Genomic DNA, 27,726 nt, shown 5'->3' with positions numbered 1-27,726 from the left:
ATGTTGGGCTTCATCCCCCCACATTTCTCGCTCTCGTTCATTCAGAAGGTGATGAAGATAAAGCCCAAACCCAAATCGGTTCCAGAATGAATTCGGTTTCCCGTCCACATGATTTAGCGTGATTTAGTGGCGCAATAGGAGCGGCTGGGGGGGGGGAGCCGCTGCTTTTGTTGTCCTTCTTGACCTCGCCCATCCTCGCCTTCCCTTACCTCGATGACCGCGAGCACCGTTTAAAGAGGACCGCGTGTGGAAATAGAGACGGTGGATCCTGCCGATGAGGATATCTTGGCCACCGATGGCCCCCGAGCGACATTTGATCAAGTCCCCCGTCGACGCCTGCCGATACGTCGGCCGTCACATCAGCGACTCGAAACGTGTCAGGGGTCGGGCGGCCGTCCCGCAGATGATTTTCTTCTACCCGAGTGCTGCCTTCGGGGTCGAGTTGCAGTCAGATATCGTCAAATCGCTCGATTGCCGCTTGAAGCGCGAAGTTGCTCCTGATTCGGTTCACAGTGACAAATTTCTCGTTCCTGCGAGATCGCCATTTCATGATTTTACAGTGGCTACGGAAAGTATTCAGAGCCCCCCCTCAATTTGACACTCTTTGTTATATTGCAGCCATTTTCTAAAATCATTCCAGCTCATGTTTTCGCTCATTGATGTACACACAGCACCCCGTACTGACAGAAGAAAACAGAATTGTTGACATTTTTGCACATATATTTAAAAAGACAAACTGAAACGCACGCCGCCATACGTATATAGACTACATTGCTTTATTGATTCAAACGTATCCATGTCATCAACGAAAAGCTCGATGAAGACAACAGAAGCACATCATCCGCAAAAAAGCAGGGACGTAAAACCCAACCAGAACTCCAAAACACCTCGGCCGCACCGAGAAGTTCTGTCCGATGAGGTAATGAACAGAAACACTGAGAAAGTATAACAATACCCACAGGCATATAGTCTTTGTCCTCTTTGACGAACGACTACGATGACTGCGGCTCGCTGAGGAGCCGACGTACGCCGTCTGGATGTCTGCGTTTGACTGCCCCCAGGTGGCCGAGGCGCGCACAGCAGAAGCAATGTTGCTTTTTCTTTACTTTATGTTTCAATTTGCCATTACCGTATGGGTTTTATGAGAACAATGTCACAGGGCGCCATTTTTCTTGTTCCCAAACATTTTCGGAATGGAGTAAAGGCATTTACGTGTATTTAAGTGGAGAAGTGATTTGAGTTCTATATTGAGTCCCAATATTGACAAGGCATATAATTGCGCTGCAGCGTAATAAAGCTTCACGTTCAAGTCCAGTCCAGGCCCGCGTCGGATACTCGACCCTTGAATTTGGAGCGCTTTGATTCATCGATTAACGTTCCTCTCCGTCCGTCCCTCCTCCCTCAAGGTCTTTCTTACAAAGCTCGTCATTAATAAAAGCAGACATTCAATTAGCAGTTGAATCTTGATTGGCAATTTTGTCCGAACAACTCTTAATAACTCTCCCATTCAACGCTTTCTTCCTTTTCTTTTGGTTTGTGCGAGTTAGAAAGAAGGAAGTCATTTCCTTCATTTAATGAGCAAGGCCTTCCACCGTCACGCTAACAAGTACAAATGAGTATGATTAATCAATCTGACGACGTCAACTCATTCAATTAGAGATTTGCGAAGACGGGCGGGTGTGCCCGGCCCGGCCCGCGGGCGGAAGGGAGGCGACGCGGAGGCGGGCGGCGCCCCGCGAGGAACGTCTCGCGGTAGAGTCGGCGCATTTGTCATCCGCAACCCCCGAATGCGGGAAACGCTCGCGAGATGCCCGCGGCAGACGCGGCCGTCTCGTCACGTCGAGCGCCGCGCGCGATGCTTTTTCTTCGGCTTCTTTTGTCGGTTTACCGGCCGTGGCAAAGAAGAAAAGCTTGTTGAATGGAGTTTATTGCCGCGCGGCGGTGGCAGCGGCTGAGCCGAAAGGTTCATTTGTTGAAACCTTTCGCCGGGAAAGGTCCGGGTGTTGAAAAACCCGCGTGCCACCTCGGCAATGACAAATGTACTGTAGATCTTGAGCGCTTTCGCAGGGGAAATCGTGGGTCTCGAAACACCCGCATCTGCCGCGGTGCGGCGACACAACGTGAAGCTGCTGGGAAAAGTGTGGGTGTTGAACCCTTCCGCTGGGAAATACGCGGGTGTTGAAACACTCCCGTTCCCCGCCGGTGCGCCGAAAGCTGTAGACGTCGAACCCTCCCGCCAGGGAAATCGAGGCCATTGTATTGATCCAGAAAAGCGTGGGTGTCGAAGCACCCGCATTCACTGGGATCATGAACCGTTTCCGATGAAGGATAGCAGCACGTTGGCTGATTGTGAATGAACTGGGATGGCGGCGTGCGGGGGACAAGTGCTGAGTGGGGATTTGTGTATTTTCGAGAGCGTAAAGGTGCTGACGCAGCAGTTTGAGCGATGCCCTTTAACGCGCTTCAGCTTATCGGGGCCGCATCGCCTCTTTTCCGAACAAAGTACGGTTTAGCCGCGTGGTTTCCGTTTTGGGTCTTGAACTGGCAATCGTTGATAGAGGCCTCCGTCCTCACCTGGAGGTTTGAAAGCGACGCAGACAATTAAGGCGGCTTGGCGCCAAGCCGCGGGTGTTGACCCCCGCCCGAGAAGAGGCTTCAAAATGTCACAGCAATTAATCTGTCCAGCCATCGAACAATATTCTGGAACCAAAGTCAAGGGAAAACGGGCGTGGGGGGCGAGGTGCCGATCAATCCGCATCACTTTTCTCCTCACCGGGTTATGGGAAAATTGATTCGCCAAACAAAGCATTTTGGAAGCGGCGCATGGACGCGTCGGGCATCCATTCGCCTCCAGTGAGCATTTTGTTGAACGGAGGATTTTCATCCCAGAGAAAATGCAGTGTCCTCAATACTGTGAGCCGGGGCGTTACGATTTCTGATCTCTTTGTTCTTGCTTTCCCAAAAGCGCCGATCAACATTGGGGGCGGGGCCGATGTGAGGTTCACTTTCAAACCCTTGGAAAATATGAAAGGGATTTATTTCGGCATGTCAAAAATGTTGATCGTTACGTACCGTCAAAGCGTTCCTCCCAAGTGTTATGCATGGCCGGCGCCTTCCAAAAAGGAATACACTCCTCCCAAAGGTCAATTCCTTTCATCAATAATAATAATAATAACTCGGGTACCATGTTACATTACTGCAACTGTCACTTTTAATACTGGGTAGTAATATTGCATATACCGTAAATACGTCAGTCCTGGTAGCAGCAGTGTTGATCGGTTGAGATGTCACTGGGATGTGTTGAGCGTCAACTAAATGTTCTTTGTTGTTGTTGTTGTTGTTTTCAGTTTCTTTTCGGGTTGAACAGACCGCAGCCAATTTGCGCGGCTCTGACGGTCGACTTTTCAATTTGTCTACTCGCTGTTTTGGCCCGGGTTACACCTCTCGCTGGAACTGCGGCGGCCTTCAGCTGTATCATCGGCACTTTATCGTTCTCAGGCGCAACCGGATCACGTTGCGGCCGTCCTGCCGTTTTAGAGCGCGGCGAGCTTCCTCGATGGGATTTCCTCCACACCCCCCGATAATGGACCATCCCTCCCTCGACGCGAGGCCTCCGTGACCTTCTCTTCGTCACCGAGGGCGTCTTAAGCCAAAGAGCCCCAATCCTGAATAGCCCATTTCTCCTCTCTTTTAACACCCCTTTAATGTCATCAGTGAAATATGAAGTCATTAGGCAATATTAAAACACTGCTGACAAACTAATTAACGGGGGGCATTAAACAGGGCGGCCTTGATTAATCCGCTTTAACGATTTCTTTTTTAAAGTGGCTCCGCTCCAGAATTAATACACATTTACTGGTGATCTTAAGTTACGAACAAATACTCCGGTGTGTCGGTGTGTGTCGGACGTCAAGGGCGAGCGAAAGTCGCTGGTCCGCTTTCACGTCCAAATGTTCTCCCGTGGGTGCTAAACTCTTTTTTTGGGGGCGGGGGGGCACTTTAGAAGTCAAAGCGTTGATGTATGATTCTCCGACAACTGCTTGAAATCTTTTCCATTACACAGCGCGTCATATAAAAGATCCTGCTGTTCACGTTCAACGTCGTCAATATCTCACCAACCTCCTCTGCCCGCAAATCCTTTCAGCGCCCACAAAACATGCCTCTTATTTGTTCATTTATTGCTATTCTTTTGGTTCTTGTGACTTTGCTTCTATTTTAGTCTTCATTTTTATGAAAGACATGAAAATCGCCTGAAATACTAATCATAATAACTTTCTATAGGGCTTCTCCTCTTTCGGGTGGCTGGTGAGCTGGAGGACACCCTGGATTGGTTGCCAACCAATTCCTGGCCACATATAGACAATACGCACATTCACCTATGGACAATGTACAGTCTTCAATTAACCTAACGAGCATTTTTTGAATTATTATTTTCTTTTTTGTGTGAGGAAATCAGAGTACCCACACAAGCACGGGAGAACCTGCAAACTTCGCATGCGAAGGCCGGAGACCGGATTCAAACCCTAGACCCAGAACTGCGAGGCAGGTCTGCCAACCACTCGCCATATGATGATAATATCGACAACAACAGCGGCAATGTTCTGGACACATTCACCTAATTACCTCAGCCTCCAGAATGATTGAGGCAATTGCTGCTGTATTGTTGTCATCATCATTATTGTGATTTCTTTCTTATATATTTTATATGTTGCTTTGTTACATAAAAAAGAAACAACCCGTGACTTCTTCTGCAGTATAAATCTCCTTGTAAGTGGCGCCCTCAAGTGGCAAACATCAGACGCGCTCATTTCTAGAGGTTGCTGAAGCAAAGGGAAAATCAACTGAAAACACACGAGTTGATTTCAAGCTGACATAATATCTATTCTTGCAACTAGAATAGATGAACACTTCACGTTTTATTGCACGTGTTTGATGATTTTTGTTTTTATGATATATATTTTTTTACCGTTGTTGGTTCGCCAATGTCGCTTTAATTTTCTTCGCCACTAATCACATACATTTACACTAGTAAGTGAATGAAAAGAAAAAGTAAAAGTAAAACTTGCATTTTGTTGACAAAGGCGTCGAAGGCGAGGTTTTCCCGGAAGTCGTCGACCGACGTCCGTGACGTCACTTCGCGGTCGCGCATTCTCAGCCATTCGGATTTCCAACCGACGGCCGCAAGAATACCGTCAAGATAAAAGTAGCCGTTTGCGGTTCCAAGTGAGAATTGAACGCGACGCGGGTGCGGCGGAGACTGTTTACTGGGCCGGCGTCGCTTCGTGTGGTGGAATGTTGCGGCTGACGTTTTCACCAGAGCGAGCTAGCTAGCTAGCCAGCTAGCTAGCGAGCGTTAGCATTCGGAGCGCCGGGCCGCGGCTGAACGTGAGCACAAAGGCGGCGGTGCGCACGCCGCAGTTCCAAACAATGTACCCGTCCTGGGGCAACTTCGGTGCGCCCCAGTCGCAAAACTACGGCGGGCCCGGCCCGCGAAAGCTGCCGGTCGGAGGCCACGCCGGGCCGCCGACGGCTTTCGGCTGTTTGCAGGCCTCGGCGGGCGGCTCCATGTTCTCGAGCCTGCAGGAGCAGCACCTCCAGCAGATGCAGCAGCTCCAGATGCTGCACCAGAAGCAGCTCCAGAATGTGCTCCAACACGGCAACGCGCCGCCGGCCTACGGTGGCGGACCCCCGGGTGGCTACTCGGCGCCGGCGTGGCAGTCGACGGAAGCGGCTCAGCTGGATCGGAGCGCCGGCCCGCAGTGCCACATGAAGGGGGACTCCGTCGCGCCACAGGCGGACCACTCGCAGGCTCCGCCGCCGCCGCCTCCGCCGCCGCACAAGATTGAGCCCCAGCCGGCTCCTCCTCCGCCCGAGCCCCAGTCAGCGAAATCGCAGGACGCCAACGCCGCTCCCAAAGCTAACTGTGCAAAAGGAAAGGACACAGGGCGCCAAAGACAACGACGGCTCCAATTTGCAGGTAACACTGAAGTATTGGCGCACTTTCAGTCACGTTTGGAAAAGATTGAGCGATTTACACGAGGCCACCATTGTCAGACAAATCTTTCAAAGTCAGTCCTATAAGTAGAATTATCCTGTTGCAAGTGTTAAGAAAGTCAGACGTCTTAAAACGCACCAATTTCTGGCCAACGACTTATCGTGGTCCAGATTTTAGTTGTGACCTTTTCCTAACTTTCTCCTATTTTCAAAAGGCTCATATGAGTGAAAAGCTTGCTAAACACAGACACCATAATCGTCATGAACAGATAGATGAGTTCCAAGTAATTGTGGAACGCTAAGGGCCCAGGTTTAGTCAATAATGGTCTAGAGGTGAGCAGAATTTGTAGATGGCGGTCACCTGGTCAGGTGACATAGTTTAAAGTGGGACTAAATTGGGATAGAAAAATAGATCGAATAAAATAGATAGAAAAATAATTTGCCAAGATGTGGTGGCGCTACCAGAACCGGTACTGGCCCCGTATATCTATGATGGAATACGTTAATTTTTTGTGTGATCATTTTGTATTTAGCGTCTTTATACTGTATTAATTGAGCCCCCTTAAGAAATTATTTGTTGGGCCTGACGGATAGCGGTTTAATTGAAACGTGCTGCCAAATTTGTCTCGATTGTTGTTGATTTCTGTCAGCCCAATTATACAACTCCAATTCCAATGAAGTTGGGACGTTGTGTTAAACGTAAATAAAAACAGAATACAATGATTTGCAAATCATGTTTGACCTATATTGAAGTGATCACACTACAAAGACAAGGTATTTAATGTTCAAACTGATAAACTTGATTGTTTTTAGCAAATAGTCATGAACTTGGAATTTGATGGCTACGACACGTTCCAAAAAGCTGGGACAGGGTCCTGTTTACCAATGTGTTACATCACCTTTTCTTTTAACAACAGTCAATAAACGTTTGGGAACTGAGGACACTAATTGTTGCGAAGCTTTTTAGGTGGAATTCTTTCTCATCCTTGCTCGATGTACAGCTTCAGCTGTTCAACAGTCCAGGGTCTGCATTGTCTTATTTTTACGCTTCAAAATGCGCCACACATTTTCAATGGGAGACCAGTCTCGTACCCGCACTCTTTTACTACGAAGCCACGCCGTTGTAACACGCGCAGAATGTGGTTTGGCATTGTCTCGCTGAAATAAGCAGGGGCGTCCGTGAAAAAAGACGTCGCTTGGATGGCAGCGTATGTTTCTCCAAAACTTGTATGTACCTTTCAGCATGAATGGTGCCTTCACAGATATGTAAGTTCCCCATGTCATTGGCACTAACACAGCCCCATACCATCACAGATGCTGGCTTTTGAACTTTGCGTCCATAACGGTCCGGATGGTTCTTTTCCTCTTTGGCCTGGAGGAGACAACGTCCACAATTTACAAAAACAATTTGAAATGTGGACTCGTCGGACCACAGAACACTTTTCCACTTTTCATCGGTCCATCTTAGATGAGCTCGGGCTCAGAGAAGCCGGCGGGGTTTCTGGGTGTTGTTGATAAATGGCTTTTGCTTTGCATAGTAGAGTTTCAAGTTGCACTTCCGGATGTAGCGCCGAACTGTATTTACTGACATTGGTTTTCTGAAGTGTTCCTGAGCCCATGTGGTGATATCCTTTACACATTGATGTCGTTTTTTGATGCAGTGCCGCCTTAGGGATCGAAGGTCACGGGCATTCAATGTTGGTTTTCGGCCTTGCCGCTTACGTGCAGTGATTTCTCCAGATTCGAACCTTTTGATGATGATATGGATCGTAGATAGATTCCATCCCTAAATTCCTTGCAGTTGTACGTTGAGGAACATTGTCCTTAAACTGTTGGACTATTTTCTCACGTACTTGTTCACAAAGAGGTGACCCTCGCTCCATCTTTGCTTGTGAATGACTGAGCAATTCAGGGAAGCTCCTTTTCTACCCAATCATTGCACCCACCTGTTCCCAATTGGCCTGTTCACCTGTGGGACGTTCTAAACAGGTGTTTGCTGGGCATTCCTCAACTTTCTCACTCTTTTTTGCCACCTGTCCCAGCTTTTTTGGAGCGTGTTTCAGCCATAAAATTCTAAGTTAATGATTATTTGCTAAAAACAATCAAGTTTATCAGTTCGAACATTAAATATCTTGTAATATCGTGTATTCAATTAAACATAGGTCGAACATGATTTGCAAATCATTGTATGCTGTTTTTATTTATGTTTAACATAACGTCCCAACTTCATTGGAATTGGGGTTGTAGATTATTCGTGCACTCACTGTAGTATTCTCACCACTCTGCACTATTTGGATATCTGTTTTTGACCAATACTGGCCACTCATGTGCTTGAGAAGTATCTGCACCATTTGCACAATTGACACCGTTCCAGATTAGCGCAATACTAGTCACTTGAAACTGCTTAAATTTCTTCAAGTCTCTGCGCCATCTGCGCAATGGTCACTGTACCAGATTATTGCTGTATTGGTCATTTCAAACTGCTCTAAATTGCTAGAGGACTCTGCATCATTTGCTCAATTGTCACACAAAAAAGGTATCTGCATTACCACAGTAGCAGTAATCTTTCATTGCTCAGTGACTCCATGCTGTTTTATGTCTCGAGGTATTCTCTGTCAAATGGCTGTCTGTTGTCATTACTAGAGCGGCTCCAACTACCAGAGACAAATTCCTTGTGTAATTTTGACATATTTGGTAAATAAAGATGATTCTGATAAAAATCCTATGGCTGAAAAGAGACTTTTTGGGCCGTTTTCAGCTGTAACTTTTCGGCGACCGAATTTTCGGTGCATTCCGAATAAAGATGATGATATGGATTTGCAAAATGATCTCACTCACCTCGAGGTTTTTGGTGGTTTTGTCAACTATGAATTCAGGAAATGTTGTCAGAGTATTATAACATTACTTATAACATATATAATGTTGCGTTATGCGTCTATCTAAGGACTTCAATAAATATTATCCAATGAATACCTTAAATATGTTAAATTTCACGTAGAATCAACAGCAACTTTGGTACAAGCAGCATCTCGAGAATCTGCAGAAATTGAGGCAAGAGAAAGCCAAGCAGAATCAAAAGGATGCCGAGCCGCCCCACAGCCAAGCGGTGCAGCCTCCTCCTCCGTCCGAGCCGCCCAAAGGTGCGCCTCCACCACCTCCTCCGAAGGAAGAGCAGCCAGCGCCGCCTCCGCCTCCTGAGGTGAGCTTTCCTACGATGTTTGTGTGTCTCGCAAGCCGTCATTTTCTCCTGTCTGCTCTACGGTAACACCTAATTGTCTCACTCTACCATAATATGCTTAGCTACAATTAGTGTGTGTTTGTGTTTAAGCCTGACAAAAAGCAAGACCCCGAGGAGGCGGCCCGTCTCCAGCAGCTGCAGGCTGCAGCGGCTCAGTGGCAACAGGTTCAGCAGCAGCGAGTCAGCTTACATTATCAGGCTCTTATGCAGCAGCATGAAAAGCTCCAGCAGATACTCGAAAAGTATCAGCCTCTCATTCAACAACCTGCAAACCTACAGGTAGGTGGGAAAACCCTGTGCCAACTGTCCAAAGTTTAGTTTTCTATTAGGTTGGGAAATACGTCCTTTACCCTAGAAGTGATTTGTAACCTGTTTTGTAGGCAGTCACAAGAAGAAGTAATGCCATATCACCGATGACAAATCTCCTTACAACTCTGCATTTCTGTGCCTCGGGGTGACATGACACTGTGACAATTAGTGCTGGCCTTTTACAGAGCAGGTTTCCAGGTGTGCTGTCTTAAGTTTTGAACTCAGTGTTACGCAAGACGGGCATAAACCTGTACATCCAATTGCCACGCACTCGGGCAAGCGTGGCTTTTCTGGGCTTGCTGGATTTCCCCAAATTATCAGTGTGATAAACTTACTAATATGATCGTTTGCCTCTTCCAACTGACGGTTTCAGTTGCAATTCTTCAAACTTCAATGGTGACCAAACCCTCTTTTAAATATGAGAAATAAGATGTCGGGATGTTTCATGTGGAAAAACAACACTACCTAGATTGACAAGCCGGGCTGCGGTCTTCCTTGCCTTCAGTTTCCAAATAAAGTGGCCTTATGCATACAAACAGCTCGGCCATCCCAGGAGAACTTGCTGTGTTCCTGAAGCGCTATTTAGATTTGAACTTGCTATGAAATGGGAGGGGGTGTGACAATGTTTTCATGATGTAGTTTTCCCGGAAGATTTCAACTATTAACTCTGTCATGTCCACTGTTTAGTTTGCATGTAGTTTTAGACCTGTTGCCAACAGTGCACCAAATCTTTTTAGTGAACACTATGTGGGATCTTAGAGAAAGATAGTACTCTTAGTAAATCATTCGCAACACGTCCACCATCAGCAAGCGATCTGTAGGCGCGAAGACACAATTTAATGCCCACTATTTGGATCTATATTTCTTTGCAGTCGTTGTCACCCGAGATGCAGCTAAGGCATTATGAAATGCAAAAGCAGCAGTTCATCCCCCTATTCCAAGAGTGGGAGCTTACCTTCAGGCTCTGGTTTGAGCAGTTCCAAACATATCCGCACAAAGACCAGCTGCATGACTACGAGAACCAATGGAAGCAGTGGCAAGAGCAGATGAATGCCACCAATGCTCACATTCTTGCGACAATTACCGCTCTTACTGCGTTGGTGCCATACGCTGCAAGGCAGTATGATAATGTAGGTATGGGGCAGTATGGCGCTTATCCTGGACAAGACATGCAAATGCCGCCGCCATTGAATCAACCACCAGTGACTCAGCCACCAATGAATCAGCCACCACCATCCCCCTTAGTTGCTGCTGGTGTGACATCCCAAGGTCCACCGCCAGGTCCACCGCCAGGTCCACCGCCAGGTCCACCGCCAGGTCCACCAACAGGTCCACCAACAGGTCCACCGCCAGGTCCACCGCCAGGTCCGCCGCCAGGTCCGCCGCCAGGTCCGCCGCCAGGTCCGCCGACAGGTCCGCCGCCAGGTCCGCCGCCAGGTCCACCACCGGGTCCGCCGCCCGGGCCGCCGCCTGGTCCACCGCCAGGTCCTTCGCACACTCAAACTGCTGGACCACCACCCAGAGGAGGCGCCCCCGCTGGAATGGGACCCACATGCCCTGTCAATGTTACACCACCAAACTTTAACAGCATGGGGGGTCCAAGGTCAGTACCAGTATTTATTTTTGCATGTGATTAGGCACAGATGACTTAAAGACGAAACAAGAATTTAACATGTATTCAATATTTAAGATAACTACATTCCTATCTTTATTTCATTGAAATGTTTCTTGTAGAGGAAGCATCCCCAGATTCAACCAGCCAATGCCGTTCGATGGACCTCCAAGATTTGATCAGTGTTTTGAGCGTCCCCCTTCATTTCAGCCCCCACAACAGTGCTTTGACGTTCCACCTCGGTTTAACCAACCAGGAACGCGCTTTGATGCTCCGCCTCGGTTTGATCCACCCCACCAACGCTTTGACGGACCACCTCGTTTTAACCAACCAGGGTCGCGTTTTGATGGGCCTCCTAGATTTGACCAGCCCTTTGACGGTCCCCCCAGATTTGACCATCCGCCACAACTTCCATTCCGTCGGCAGTCTAGATTTGACCAGCCCCCAAGCCACACTGGCCCTCAACCTCCCATTGAAAGCCCACCAGTTCCTCCACAGAAACAGCAAGGACCCCCACCACAAGCCCAACAAACCCCCACACAACCTGCCAGTGTGGATACGTCATTAAAATCGGTTGAGTTGCAGCAGTCTGATCAACAAAAGAGTAAAACTCAATCTAGTAAGTCGACCACTGATAAAGACATGACTGATGACTCGCTTGAAAGTGTTGGATTTTTTGTCAGTGAACCAATACCTCAGACCAGAACGACAAGCACAGAGGAAGATGATACTATGGACATTTGCAACTCACCCAAACAAGTTGAAGATATGCCATCCCAGCCTGCTGCTACTCCTCTGGAATCAAAACAAGCCCATTCACAGAACTTTCCCAAACCAAATGGCCCATCAAAAAACAACAACGCTCCCTCTGTGTTTTCAGAGGCCTCCCAAAAACAACAGGAGCAGCAACCACCTAGACAATTGCAGTCAAGACCTGAACCTATTGGGCCTCCCCCGGGTAGAGAGCAAGGTCAGCCCCTGGTACCCATGCAAGGACGAGGACAGGGGCAGAAGGGGCGCGGAGACTTCATGGGACAAAACACCGGACCACCGGTGGGGGAGACAAATGAAATGTCTCATGAATTTATGCCTCCCGAGGAAGAATTGTATGAGTCGCAAGAGCAAGAGGGCTATCAGTGGCAAGATCCTTCATATGAAGAGTTTGGTGGCGAGGTGTGTGATGAACCGGGTGAAGAAATTTGGATGCCAGAGGACCATCACTTTGAAACAGAGGAGGAGTATTATGAAGAACCAATGCAGGGACCTCCTATGGGTAGTGGTGGGCCTATGATGAGAGGACATCCCCCTATAAGCGGAGGAGGTGCCCCATTGGGTCGAGGAGGACCGCCCATGGGCAGAGGTGGAGCGTCCATGGGTAGAGGTGCTTCGCCCATGGGCAGAGGTGGACCGCCAATGAGCAGAGACGGGCCACCTTTGGGTAGGGCAGGACCGGATATTGGCACAGGAGGTCCACCCATGAGTAGAGGTGGTCCACCAATGGGAAGAGGTGGTCCGCCCATGGGCAGAGACGGGCCACCTTTGGGTAGGGTAGGACCGGATATTGGCACAGGAGGTCCACCCATGGGTAGAGGTGGTCCACCAATGGGAAGAGGTGGTCCGCCCATGGGCAGAGACGGGCCACTTTTGGGTAGGGCAGGACCGGATATTGGCACAGGAGGTCCACCCATTGGTAGAGGTGGTCCACCAATGGGAAGAGGTGGTCCGCCCATGGGCAGAGACGGGCCACCTTTGGGTAGGACAGGACCGGATATTGGCACAGGAGGTCCGTCCATGGGGAGAGGAGGTCCCCCCATGGGGAGAGGAGGTCCCCCCATGGGGAGAGGAGGTCCCCCCATGGGGAGAGGAGGTCACCCCATGGGGAGAGGCGGGCCCCCCTTCGGGAGAGGCGGGCCCCCCTTCGGGAGAGGCGGGCCCACTTTGGGGAGAGGGGAACCCATTGACAGTCAATGGCAAGAAGCTGAGTCAACTGAGTACTATGACGAAGAGGAACCTTGTTGGGGAGAGGGGGAACCTCCGATGAGAGGGATGAGATCCCCATTTCCGCCTGACCGCGGCCGTCCACCACGCGGTCGTGGACCGCGCGGCCGTGCACCGCGCGGCCCTCCTAGTTTCATGCAGGAACGAGGACCCCCGCCGCACCTTGCGCATGGGCCAGTGGATGAAGATTCATTCGGCTATGGTATGGAGTCTGGTGATATGGACATGGAATGAATCTGATCATTACATGTATCATGGTGATGATCCGCATAACGCAATCCACCCAGGTGCAGGAAGAGGAAGGCGGCCACCACCACCACCTCACGAATTAATGGATCCCGATGAGGAGCCATTTTATCACGAAGAGATGGAGCGTGAGGAGGATTGGCATCCACCCTACGGCAGACGTCCGCCAATGCCGCACGAGATCATTGAAAGAGGAAGAGATATGAGAAGACGACCTATGGGTCGTGGAATGGCTAGAGGCATGATGCGGCCTGGTGTACCACATGAACAGGAAGAAGGATACAGTTTTGGTTTCGTTGAGGACTATGGTCACAGAGAACACGACTATGGTCACGGAGAAGAAGACTATCGTCGGAGGCCGCCGCATCTTGATGACCCTCGACATGAGGGCAGGTTCTTTGATCCTGAGTGGGACAGAGAGCGGTCTCCACCGGACAGGGACTATCCACCACCACCCTCCCCGTACTACCAGGATGAGCGCTGGCTTGAGGAAAGAGAGCGAGGTCCACCGCATCCATTCGATGAGTATGACCGAAGAAGAGGTGATATCAGAGATCGCGATTACATGGACAAGCCACCATCCCGACCGGACGATCTAGCACATCCTTCAGAATGGGATCGGCCTTCAAGATTTGACCCACCAACAGAGAGAACATATTCCCCCTATCGAGACCGTAGAGACGAGCCTCCTTTGGATAGACCTCCACTCCAAAATGACCCTGGCAAAAACCTGCCAGAGAGTTCATCAGACCAGCAAGGAGGGAATGTGCTCGCTCTTTCGCAGCGACAACATGAAATCATATTGAAAGCTGCTCAAGAATTAAAACGGATGAGGTAGGTTACATCAGCGATAGCTCAAGTGCCATGTAGTCCGGCATTCTTGTTTTTGAGCCATCTTTCCTTTTGTTTTCACAGGGAACTGCAGGAGGGGAAGCCTGATACTGCATCTCAGCATGCCCCTGCTGATACTTTACCTGACCTCCCTGCTGAGCTCCTTGGTTTGGAGATCCCACCAGAAGTCAGAAATGCTCTGAAGGTAACCATTGGATGTATTTCTCATGTCATACGCCGAGTTGTGTGGGGCCTGCTCGTTGTAACACACAGCTCGTTCTTGTTGAATATGTCACAGGGCATGACCGCATCTGCTCAAATGGCTAAAACACCGTCTTGGGATACAAATCCTGCCGCGCCTGTGCACACAGTGGTTCCAAAGACCGTGGATTACGGCCATGGACATGGTATGTGGCAGCAAACCAAAGCACATCTGATTTTAAAGAGTTATATGGTTTGTGACTGTGATCAATGAATATTTTAGAACCTGGTACCACTGTGGAGCGCATCGCTTATGGTGAGAGGATTGTGTTGAGGCCTGACCCAGACAGGGGCTATGAAAAAGGTGGGGGTTTTTAACCTTTGAATAAGTAAGGCAGGATTTTTTTGGCATTGACTAATTGTTGTGCTCTGCTTCTAGAACCTCTTCGAGATCCTTACAGCAGAGATCCCTATTATGACAGAAGACCAGACCCTTACATGGACCGTCGGGAGTACAGTAGAGAGAGAGAATTCTACCGAGAAAAACCTCCACCGGAATACGAAAGAGAGCGTTTTGGAAGGGAACGATATCCTCCAAGAGACCGAGATGATAGGTAGTGCCTTCTCAGCTTCTGTTAGTTACCCAAGCGTTTTTGACGTATTCAGTTTCTGCATCCATGTAATATCGTTTTGTTTGTTTTAAATTCAAGCTCACTATTGATGGTTGACGAAAGGTACTACACCACAGTTATGTATGTATTAGTTTGATGAAATAATCAGATGAAACATATTTGCCTTTTTCTTTGTCATAGGCGCCCTTTTCGTCCGGGCTACCGAGAAAGAGAATGCGACGTTCGAGAGAGGGACCGAAGCGGCAGCCGCGATCGGGAGGATCCTTTCGGAAGGCCCGGCTACGACAGGCCTCTCTTTGAGCGCGCTGGACCTGACCGTGGCGGTCCCGAGCGTTACGGCCATACCTCCTCACCTTTTGGTAAGATTTTTTTGCTAGGTTAAAAAAAATGATCAAGTCAGAAATGTACAACCTTAGACCAGGAAAAGTCCATTTGGGTTTGCAAATTTGGGGCAAACTGTGACTTTGATTGTATATTTATTAGTGGCAGCTGTGGCTCAGTAGGTAGGGCGGGTCCTCCAGTGACCGAAGGGTCAATGCTTCGAATCCCGGCTCAGACTGTGCGCATGTCGAAGTGTCCTTGTGTCCACCACACTGAGCCCTAATTTGCTCCCATTGGGCTTGGCAGCGCCTTGCATGGCAGCAGCTGCCCTTTGGTGTATAAATGCATGTGTGAGTGGGTGAATGTGAGGCTTTGTAAAGCCTTTTGGGCACTGTGATGGTGTACATAAAGTGTTATAGAAGTGCAGTCCATTTACCATTTTAGATATTACCGTTTAACACAAGTTCTGTATGAAAATGGTGTCTTGCATAATACTCGATTAACTGATGTTCTGTTGTTGCATTGTTTCTTGATTACTTGCGTCTTGAAGCAAAATGGAGCCCACTACTTGCAGTATCTACTAGTTTGCTGTCTAAAGAGTGCCAATCTCCCCTCAGCTAAGGGAGGCGGAGGTACATTCATGCGGTCTTCCATTATGGCACAACTCTTTCGGGCAGCAACATTCAGAGTGAAATTAAGCGATATACAGGTGCATTTCAATAAATTTGAATGTCATGGCAAACTGATTTTACTTCATAAGTTCAACTCAAAATGTCAAACTGGTATAGGTTCACTACACTTAGTGAAATATAGCATCATTTTTTTTATATATATATAATTTTGATTATGGCTTCCATCTATCCCAAAATTCGAGATATAATAACGAGAATATTACATATGAAAATATCCAAATTATTTTTCAATATAGAAATTAGGTAGAAATTGGCATTCTGAAAAGTATTTTCCTGTGTTTAATCAATCAATAAGTTTCACTTAGCGTTAGAATGGAACTATTGAAATGAACTTTTACCATAAAGTATACTCATTTATTTTGGTGTACCTTTATATATGGATATTTCTGACAATGTAGCATTTGTGTTTTACTGTGGTTAACGAGTACTTGAAATGTTAAAACAATATTGTCCAGTAGACAGAAGTTACCCAGAGGAACGTGGGCCCCCCGCCGCACCGCCGCTGGCACCACCACCACAGTCACTGCCGCCTGTTGAGAAGAAGCCTGAGATCAAGAACGTGGACGATATTCTCAAACCCCCCGGAAGGCTGTCGCGGCCTGAGAGGGTATTTATTGCTGCTGCGTCTCTCGCTAAATTGCTTTATTTTTAGTGCTCGTTTTGAAGCCTTTGTCACAACAGATTGTCATCATCATGAGAGGGCTGCCGGGGAGCGGAAAGAGTCACGTTGCAAAGCTCATACGGGTGAGTTAGCATCACACGCTTTTGTTTTGTAAAAGAGCAAGTTAACAATCATGATTCTCTGCCAACCTTCAGGATAAAGAGGTGGACTGCGGCGGCGCCCCACCAAGAGTTCTGGTTTTAGATGACTATTTTATGACGGAGGTTGAGAAAGTCGAGAAAGACCCTGACACAGGCAAAAGGGTCAAAAGAAAGGTACGGATCACTTAAAAGAAATAAAGGGCCCATCTCGATAAATTAGACTATGGTAGAAGAGTTATTTCAAAACCGTGTATGGAACGAACCCTGTCGCGAAAATACAAAATCTGCCAGTAATTGAAGCCCCCCTAAGAGGTTTTAGAATTGCCACAAGATGGCGGTAAAGCACTATTTATGTCTAAATAAAGCCCCTTCAGTTCACTTCAACAGACTTCATTTGAAACAACATTACACGTATTCGGGAGGTAAAATTGGAAAGACTACAAGAATAATGTGTTGTCCGCCAGGTTCTCGAGTATGAGTATGAGCCAGAGATGGAGGCCACCTACCGCAGCAGCATGCTGAAGACGTTTAAGAAGACTCTGGACGATGGCTTTTTCCCTTTCATCATATTGGACACTATCAATGACAGGGTCAGCCAATTTGATCAGTTTTGGAGCGCTGCCAAAACGAAAGGTTTTGAGGTGGGTTGGTTTATTAAAGAGCGGGGGGGGGGGGGGGGGGGTCCTCTCTCGAGCTTAATATTGGTATTTCGTCTGTTCCGTAAAGGTCTATATTGCTGAAATCACTGCTGACACCCACACTTGTGCAAAGAGAAACGCCCACGCGCGCACACTTAAGGACATTATGAAGGTATGAAATGAAAATGTGCCGTTTTTGCGAACAATTCTTGATGGCTGATCCCGAACGCAGATGTCCAATAACTGGGAGTCCACGCCTCGTCACATGGTCCGCTTGGATGTTCGAGCCCTGCTGCAGGACGCTGCTATAGAGGAGGTGCGTTCTACCAGATTGTCATTTGTGATTATTGGACCCTCAACTAAAATGACTCTACTGTTACTAGGTGGAAATGGAAGACTTCAACCCTGAAGATGAGCCTAAAGAAGCCAAGAGAGAGGAGGAGGAAGAGGGTGATCTGGTAGGACATGAAGCACTTTTACATTCTCATAGTTAATACGCACGTGGACAAAACAGTAGGTACCTGTCTGTCAATGAAAGGAAAACACACAATTGTTACTGAAAAAACTGACAAAAGTAATATTAAATAAAAATTTATTGAAAATGAACCAATGAAAATCAGACGTTGCTTCTGAAAACTACATCTGGCACAGGGTGTCTTGAATCTGTGCAGTGTACAATGAAATGTCAAGACTATCCAGACATTCTGGAGAGGGAGTGTCAGAAAGCTTGGTCTTAGCAGGTATTCGGTCTACTCATAGGATAATGACCTAAAACGCCAACTAAAAGTAGAATGGCGAAAAGCAAGACATTGAACTATACTGAAGGGGCCTTTTAAGAGCCCTGTTCTAAATCCTATTGAACATATGTGGAGAAGAAGAATGGGCCAAGATGCCTATCGGCAGTTACAGAAATCATGTGCTTGCAGTAATTTCTAAGGTGTTCAACAAAATATTAAGGGAACCATTTTTTTCCTGTTTCATGAGTTGCATTTTTTTGGGGAAGTAATTTGTTCGTAGTTGAACCACAATTCAAAAGCAATGTCTAATTTTCATTAGCATTTAATGTTTTAGTCAGTTTCAAGTTTTTGTAAGTGACCATTGTTATTTTTTCTTTATTAGCAGTGGGGTAGCAATAATTTTGTCCGCGTGTAGAATCATTTGTCACATTGATAGTCATTTGTTATCCTTTTATTGGCCTTTGTAGTTTTCCAGTTCATTTCAGGTGAAAATTAGGTATTTATTCAAGCCATACAGGACTTATTAGAAATATGAAAAGCAGTTGAAACAAATGAATGAAATCACCTTTTTATCAGCACCAACCACACTTGAAACACAATAACATACAAAATACTGTTATTTATATTTAATCTACTTGTTAGCTAGTCATGGAGTCATTCATATATTCTTGGTGCAAAGTACTTAACATGCAAGTAATAATGTTTGTATGAAATTCTGCTGTAGTACACCTTCCAGATAGTAATACACCTGTAAAACAGTACAACTCCTTGTAAGACTCACATACATAAACACTTTCTTATACTTTCTTATGTCTGCAGGGCTTGACATGCATTTCTTTGCTCACCAGCTACTTTGGTTAGTGGTTTCCCAGAGTTACTAGCCACTAAGCATTTTCCCTAGCCACAATTTTGTTGTTGAATAATTGTTTAACAAGATAAAATAACTAATATTTACTAGCTATTGAAAGTTTCATTTGCAGCCACTGGGTATTTGCCAACAGCTCAAGGTCAATGCTGAAGTAAGTAGTAAAAAGTGGAAGAAGAAAAAAAGTTGACACACTTTTTTTTATTTTATTTTATTTTTTAGAAATAATCCAAACGTGAATCAGGTTTACTTAATACAAGGGACTAAACGACATCTTGGGTAACAATGTAGCTACTTGCGAAATATGCAATAAACCACATTACAACTAAATACATTAGTCGGAACTGTTTCATAAACATTTTCATGAAGGACTTAACTTGTGAATGTATGGGCCCTGTTAAATCCTGCATGGCAATATGAAGTGAAGTGGGACGCTGTATAGTAGTCATTAATTGCGGACATGGGAGTTACGTGAGACCCAACTGTTCAGGAAGTATTGTGGTCGTACTGTTCATAAAATGTGTTACTTTATTACTATCTGTTCACAGACACCCCACATACTTTATTTTTTCTAGGTTTCATGTTTTTATGTCTAATATTGTTTCTGACTTGTATGTGAAGGCATCATTCATGCACTGATTTTCATGTGTGTTTCTTGAACGTAACTCGAGTGGAACAAAGCAGCCCAAGCAAGGTGAATTGTAGAGCCGTTGTAAGCCCGTAAATGAATGTTTTGGCTTTCCAAATACGGCTGACGTCAAAAGGCAAGCGCTGGAGTCATTTGTGCCTTGTAGCTGCCTATGCAGTATATTTATGTCACAAAGACACAACTTGAAAATGCTGTATAGAAGTCATATATTGTATCATAGCGGACATGGGTGTTAACGGTTACGTATATCTTTGTTTAGTTCGCAAAGATGCACATTAGACGACTGTAAAACGCTGAAATACAACCCCAATTCCAATGAAGTTGGGACGTTGTGTTAAACATAAATAAAAACAGAATACAATGATTTGCACATCATGTTCAACCGATATTTAATTGACTACACTAAAAAGACAAGATATTGAATGTTCAAACTGATAAACTTGATTGTTTTTAGCAAATAATCATTAACTTCAAATTTCATGGCTGCAACACGTTCCAAAAAAGCTGGCACAGGTGGCAAAAAAGTTGAGGAATGCTCATCAAACACCTGTTTGGAACATCCCACAGGTGAACAGGCCCGTTGGGAACAGGTGGGTGCCATGATTGGGTAGAAAAGGAGCTTCCCTCAATTGCTCAGGCATTCACAAGCAAGGGGGGCGAGGTTCACCTCTTCGTGAACAAATGCGTGAGAAAATAGTTAACAGTTTAACTATTAACAGTTTAAGGACAATGTTCCTCAACGTACAACTGCAAGGAATTTAGGGATGAAATCTATCTTCGGTCCATAATATCATCAAAAGGTTAAGAGAATCTAGAGAAATCACTGCACGCAAGCGACAAGGCCGAAAACCGACATCGAATGCCCGTGACATTCGATCACTCAGACGGCACTGCATCAAAAACCTGACATCGATGTGTAAAGGATATCACCACATGGGCTCAGGAACACTTCAGAAAACCAATGTCAGTAAATACAGTTCGGCACTACATCCGGAAGTGCAACTTGAAACTCTACTATGCAAAGCAAAAGCCATTTATCTATCAACAACACCCAGAAACGCCGCCGGCTTCTCTGGGCCCGAGCTCATCTAAGATGGACCGATGCAAAGTGGAGAAGTGTTCTGTGGTCCGACGAGTCCCCATTTCAGATTGTTTTTGGAAATTGTGGACGTCGTGTCCTCCGGGCCAAAGAGGAAAAGAACCATCCGGACCGTTATGGACGCAAAGTTCAAAAGCCAGCATCTGTGATGGTATGGGGCTGTGTTAGGGCCAATGGCATGGGTAAACCTACACGTCTGTGAAGGCACCATTCATGCTGAAAGGTCCATACAGGTCTTGGAGAAACATACGCTGCCATCCAAGCGACGTCTTTTTCATGGACGCCCCTGCTTATTTCAGCAAGACAATGCCAAACCACATTCTGCACGAGTTACAACAGCGTGGCTTTGTAGGAAAAGAGTGCGGGTACTAGACTGGCCTGCCTGCAGTCCAGACCCGTCTCCCATTGAAAATGTGTGGTGCATTATGAAGCGCAAAATACGACAACGGAGACCCCATTTGAAGCTGTTCCACCTACAAAGCTTCAACAATTAGTGTCCTCAGTTCCCAAACATTTATCGAATGTTGTAAAAAGAAAAGGTGATGTAACACAGTGGTAAACAGGACCCTGTCCCAGCTTAGTTAATGATGATTTGCTCAAAACAATAAAGGTTATCAGTTTGAACATGAAATATCTTGTCTTTGTTGTGTATTCAAATAAATATAGGTTGAATATGATTTGCAAATCATTGTATTCTGTTTTTATTTGTGTTTAACACAACGGCCCAACTTAATTGGAATTGGGGTTGTACAACTTGCCTTACAAAAGACGTACTTTCACTCTGTGCGGACACGGCCAGTGTTTCATCAGGAGAGCGGTGTGTGTGTGTCTGTGTGTGTGTGTGTGAGAGGACTCGAGGCGAGGAGCGGCTGGGCACGGGCAGAGTGGATGATACGGAATCTACACTCATTGCGGGTCATCAAATTCAACCGCCGGGGTGGCTGGTGGAAATCGACCCGTGTCGATGTCAAGCCTCGCGTGTCTCTATATGTTGAGCCGAGCTATGTGGTGAACACGTGCGCTGCAACTGCGATGGCTGAAGACCTCGGCCGAGGCTGCACAATTCTACTTTGAATCGGCACCCGAGTGTACCTTTTCACGCGTACGAGCCTTTTGCGTGGATGTTGCTCTGAGAAATTGATGAAAAGTGTTTAAAAATATGCCATTCATCCATTCATAAAGATCTACCTGTAATCAGAGTCCTCCTTGGCTCCTTTAAAAGATTTTGTTGAAATCTGTAAAGTCCTTTTTACATAGCGCTATTAACTAAAATATTGATGGAAAATCAAAATGTGAAAAATGATCTTAATGACTGTTTAAGACTAATGATCTCCAATTAATGTTTTTGACGGTGTTGCAGTCCACGAATTATAGGTGTGACAAGGGCTGGGCAATCGATTTAATAAATTTTTTTTTAAAAAAGTAACTTTCCCCTCTTTGCGGCTTCCCTAGCACGCTGACGCACAGTTTACACTGACGACATAGCAGTGAACTGAGAGGAGCTCTTTTACTAAAGAAGCGGCGTTTCGTCAGTCATTCGGAACGGCGTCCCAGTGAGCCCAAAACAGTCCGCTGGCAAGTGTGTTCAGACTCTTGCGGCCAAAGCAGAAACGTACAACATGAGCCAAAGTTTTTGTTTACATTGTTTCACACGTGGAAGATTTTTGGGGTTAAAAGGTTAATTTTGTTTGGAAGCAGCACCTTTTTATTTCTGGTATCTTCAGTGACAGTTTTGTACATATTAATCCCAAAGGAAATATTTTTGTTAATGTATTTATGTTAAATTGTCAAACGTTTAAAATGTATGATAGGTTAAGAAAATAACTTAAAATCGGAAAAGGGATGTTGTAGAAACAAACATTTGAAGGCTATCTCACCCAGCCCAGTGCAATACATCTTTTCTTTTGACACAAACTTTAATGCTGCCGTAATAATGTCTGCGATCTGTATCATTCCGATTGTTTGAGACTACTTCTAATGTGCAGACAAAAGGGCAGTTGCATCCATGACGCGACATTTAAATGTATTTGAAATGGGTTTGGTGGATTTTATGATTTTGAATGTCATGAGTTAGGGTCCTTTATTGCCCTTCTGTAAACAACTGTATTATATCCCCCCCAAAAAAAGCAAAGTACTAAAATGGTTGTGCACATATCTTGTCTCTGTGCAGATCAAAATATTTTTTTTTTCCTCTTTGTTGTTTTTGGCACTTGTTTATATGTTAATGACCAAATTGCGGGAAAATGAAGGGATCCTATCCTATTTATTTATCCTCTTTCTTTGCATTTGGTGCTATCGATCTTAAAAGCTTCATTTGTAGTTATCTTATTGTTTGGTACAACACCAGCCAAAACATACTCTGTTGCACTGTGTTCAAATAATCTCTCAATGGTTTCTGCCAATAATACATGTAATTTAAAACGTGGGGGAAAATTCCATGATGTGTCGTGTAAATTAGTTGAAGAAGCCTGATATTGATAGAGAGCCTCTTATTAGCGCGCCCGTGATCTTGAACCAATAGGAAATGTGCATTTTGTGTGGCAGTTATCAAATCAAAGGCATTTTATTTTGGACATTTTATGTCCATTTTGTTCTTTCACAATGGCACTCTTGCACAGATTTCTGAGTCACACAACTCAACTGTGCAACAGTACACAATCTGTGTGTTGCACACTAGCCTAATTGCACTCCGAAACATTGTCGGCGTTTGACGCTGGTCTTCCTCACAAATGTTCCTAATGTGTTTGGCATGGCCTTCTACGGGCTTTTAATCAGCACTGTTCCTTGGTTGCACCAGAACAGCTCAACTTTGGGAGAGACTCAAGCACTTGGCATAAAAGTTGAATTGCAACAGTTGTCAACAATGATTGCTTACTTGCACAATGTAAATAATGAATGGTGCGTGTTTTGTATGATGCATATTCCAGTTACACTTGTAATATGAATGACATAAAACCAGTCAAAATACCAAAGCAGTAACACACAAAAGACTTGATGAGGTATTTGACATTAGCCTGGATTTGACTGCGCAAGTGTCAGAATTGTCAAAAGTTATTTATTTTCCCCAGAGAAATTCTTTACACGTTTCCCTCAGTTTATATTGTGTTTGCATGCCAGTCTTCCATTTGCTTTGTTAGTTCATTCATAGTTTTTAGTCCTTCCACTTGACCTCATAAACCAGTACTTTTTTCTTTTTTGCAGCTAATCATTTTTTTCTCTGTCGCCTGTCTGCCTCGTATTACCAAAATGTTTAACTTCTGAAGTGTCTCTTTACACAATCTAGGGCTACATTCCAAAAAGCAAATGGGAGATGGACACCTCGGAAGCAAAACTCGGTAGGTTTAACCCTTTAAGACTTCATGTGTTGATTTGTGATGATGTAGTACAGCGAACCTCCGTTTATCGCGGGGGATATGTTCCAGGCTCACTTTCAAAAGATGAAAATCTGCGATATAGAGACACCATCTAGAAAATGTGTCTATACAGGCTTTCCCAAAAGGCACTGTACTCCCCCCCCCCCCCCCCCCCCCCCCCCCAATTCATCATCATCATTCAGACAGATGCGAGGCAATCGGCTTTGCTCTTTTTGTAAGCGTTCCCTTGCCCATGACTCGGCAATTGCAAGACTTTTTTTTCTCGTAGCGACTGCAGTTCAGCACCAGTTGGAGAAGCTTCATGGCCGTCAAACTGCTCCAGTGCGTAGTACAATTTGTGCTACTCATGGCAAGTTTCCAGGAACAGGATCTGTTCTTGACAAGCCACACAGCAGAAGACCTGCTACTACAACCGCTGATGAAAACGCCAAACAGCTCGAGCAGGCATTCGTAACATTCGTAGCAAGCCAGCGTAGCTTGTGAAGAACATGTCCTGTTTCGAGAAACTTGCTATGGATGGCATGAATTGTATGATGCATTGGAGGAGGCCATTAAGCTTCTCAAACCTCCGCCGAACTGCAGTCATGGACAGAAGCGCTTCTTGCTAGGTGGCATTTTTGCAACACTGATGTCAGTTGGCAAGCCGAGGGGCACGATGTGCTTCCAAAAACTGTAACGCCTAAGCTGTCAAATGCTGAGGGTCTCGCGTCGGTCTGAATCATGCTTGAAACAAAATAGAAAAAGGAAGTGGATCATGACTTTGGGACACCCTGAATATATTTATTTTTTCAAACACATAGTAAATGTATTTGAACGTACACAAAATTGCAAACCATAAAATGTAAAGAAGGTACTGTACATATTGTTAAATACATGAATGTGCCTTTAAGACGCGGCGCATTGGGGGGGAGGGGGCGTGTGACATTGGCAAGTCTGATTGTGAGTGTTTGGGTGTGAGCTGTGGCAGTCAGCAGCTACTGTCTCTCCCCCCCCATGTGGTTTACTGTTTTGAACGCCAGTGAAAGCGCACTGGCGACTGTGGCGTTCCTTCCCACATGCCGGGCAATACTGTAAAAAAGCCATCAAAAACGATAAAGGAGGAGCGCCGTTGTTGAACTACGTACGATATAGCAGGGGAACACAATTAGATTTTTGGACTTTCTTATAACTAACTGCATTTGTATCGTAATTGTTGTCTATTGCGTTGCAAGAAGGGAAAGGGCCTGTCAGGAAAATTACCTTTCATTTCAACATTTTGATTTGTAAATTAAATTGGGCCTTCACTAGCTTGACAAAATAATGCCTCAGTGTCTATCAATATCATTTTGGGAAATCTCATGAATGATCAGCCCAATTTCCACTGAAATGAGTGACATTTTCATTGGTAAAACTGTAGTATTTAAAAGCAGCATCTATAGTCTTCTCAAAGAATTGATATTATTAATATATCTGAACCCGACCAAGACCGACAACTGTGCTTGATCTCGCGGCTTTTCACCAATAAACGGCAAGCTGCTTTTTCAGTAGTGACCTGAATAGCAATGGTCCATTTCCCCAGACAAACTGGACGGCTTGGGGAGCGGCAGCAAGAGGAAGCGTGACGGCGGCCACGCGGCAGCCTTGGAGGACTACCTTCAGCTGCCCGACGACTACGCCACCCGCAAGTCTCAGCCGGGAAAGAAGAGGGTAAATGCGTCCACAACGCTGCTTATTTGCCGTTCGTGTTGGAGTACTTGGTTCCGTGCAAATCGCCACCAGTTTCTCCAGTTTACCACATTTCCTCCAATATAGATGCTGAGCTCGAACTACTGCGTCCTCACGTATAATTAGACGCCTCACCTTAATTAGGGAGCAAAAAAGGTTTGCAAGATAATGCTGAATGTCCACGTTTTTGTTCTAGTACTCGTGTTATAGGACAAAATCAATATCCATTCATTGCCTGCTCATAAGATAAATCCTGGCCAGACTTTTCCTTTCCTTTCATTCATTGATTTTATATTTTTTAGGTGCGATGGGCCGATCTGGAAGAGCAAAAGGACGCCGATCGCAAGCGTGCGATCGGCTTCGTGGTGGGCCAAACAGACTGGGAAAAAATCACAGACGATAGCGGTCGGCTTGCACAGAAAGCGCTCAACCGGACGAAATATTTCTAAAAGATCATCTTAACCCCCTTTTTTGTTGTAGTTGAAGGTGCGTATGCCTCGCTTCTACTTCATGTTGTGTAGTAGTAGTCGTGTATTCTGACTACGGAAGTGTATAGTACAGTGAACCTCCGCTGTGCGCGCAGGATTGGGACAGAGACCTGTCAGGAATAGCAAAGATCTGTGAATGATTGGTGCCTCCCTGCCCCCACAAAAGGGCTTCGTAGTTGGGTATACATGCCACACGGAGAGGATCATAAAGCATCAACGCCATGCTTGTAGCATGTACACAATATTGAACCCATGTTACATTATTAGGCTCAGCAATAGTATTAGCTAGCATAGCGGTCGAAATAAGATGCCAGCACAACTTGATGTGACCACACATGGGCAACCATGTACGCACTAGTACTTGACACTAACAGTATCAAGTCATGCCACACACAAAAATGAATGTCAAGGAATACAGGCAAATTGTACCGGCAAAGTAAACTACAGCGGCCACGAGCTGCAAAACAGGACACCTCAAACGCAGGCGAGAAAACCCTCCATGAATTCAACCGAACAACAGCAGCAGCAAGATTGCACCAGGTGGTGGTGATGATGATGATGTAATACTATGTAATAATATGTAATATGCTTTGGACTGAACACAACAACCGCAAATAGCCGCGATTTTCAGCAAATACGATCCCCAAAACATTTGCAAATTTGCAAGTGCCGAACCGCAAATATGCGGGTGTTCACTGTACTGTAATATGTAATGTCAACTTAGTATGGTCATAATTTTACCATCTTGTTTCGTTTTCCTCAATGCATTTAGCCCATACATTGCACTGGCTCTTTAGAATGTAACTTCAATGCGTTTTATTATGGACATAATGAGACTTCAGCATATCGGTAATGAATTGTTCCATATGAAATTGAATTCAAGTAATTGATTCCTTATAGTTAAGCACCAGACTGACTGTTCTTTTTGTACCAAAATCACCAATTTTTTCTTTATTTTTCCCCCTTTTGCAGGTATCCGGACTTGGAAACACAAGACTCTTCAATCAATTCTATATTTTACTCAACGAGGATAGCCCAAGATTTTTTTTTTTTTTTTTTTTTTTTTTTTTTACGTTGAGGTCAGCATTCTCTTAGTAGTCGGTGTATTCAGTCATGTTTTTTTTTTTTTTTTTTAAATAAATGTCTTATAGCTGTACCTGTTTGTTTCTTGAACCATGCAGACTGTATGAAAACAATAAAATTTCACACTTTAAATGACCAATGTTCCGAGTCCTTTACTTTCTTTCATTCTATTTTTTTTTTTTTCCCAAACTGTAGACTGAACTACAGTTCGTCACTGATTCAAGAAAATGTAAATTGTAGTAGTGTCAGAACA

At 45.5% G+C, this 27,726-nt stretch overlaps 1 protein-coding gene across 1 annotated transcript; it reads left to right on the top strand.

The window, feature by feature from the left end:
- The first annotated feature begins 5,134 nt into the window (after positions 1–5,134).
- Positions 5,135–27,587, top strand: ylpm1 (YLP motif containing 1). Its single transcript, XM_061704053.1, is given in 24 exon segments — positions 5,135–5,946; positions 5,948–5,977; positions 8,993–9,193; positions 9,323–9,511; positions 10,414–11,144; positions 11,276–13,382; positions 13,384–14,231; positions 14,313–14,433; positions 14,527–14,635; positions 14,713–14,793; positions 14,869–15,043; positions 15,140–15,163; positions 15,242–15,420; positions 16,530–16,681; positions 16,756–16,818; positions 16,891–17,010; positions 17,301–17,477; positions 17,563–17,646; positions 17,707–17,790; positions 17,858–17,932; positions 24,108–24,159; positions 25,757–25,884; positions 26,205–26,388; positions 27,363–27,587. Coding segments are annotated over 23 exon segments (6,396 nt in total). The 5' UTR covers positions 5,135–5,427; the 3' UTR covers positions 26,352–26,388; positions 27,363–27,587.
- Positions 27,588–27,726: the final 139 nt, after the last annotated feature.

Source organism: Phycodurus eques, chromosome 18 (genome assembly GCF_024500275.1).
Source record: "Phycodurus eques isolate BA_2022a chromosome 18, UOR_Pequ_1.1, whole genome shotgun sequence".
In the NCBI taxonomy this organism is placed as follows: Eukaryota; Metazoa; Chordata; class Actinopteri; order Syngnathiformes; family Syngnathidae; genus Phycodurus; species Phycodurus eques.
Note: the sequence above shows the minus strand (reverse complement) of the source record. Positions and strands in the feature narration are given on the sequence as shown.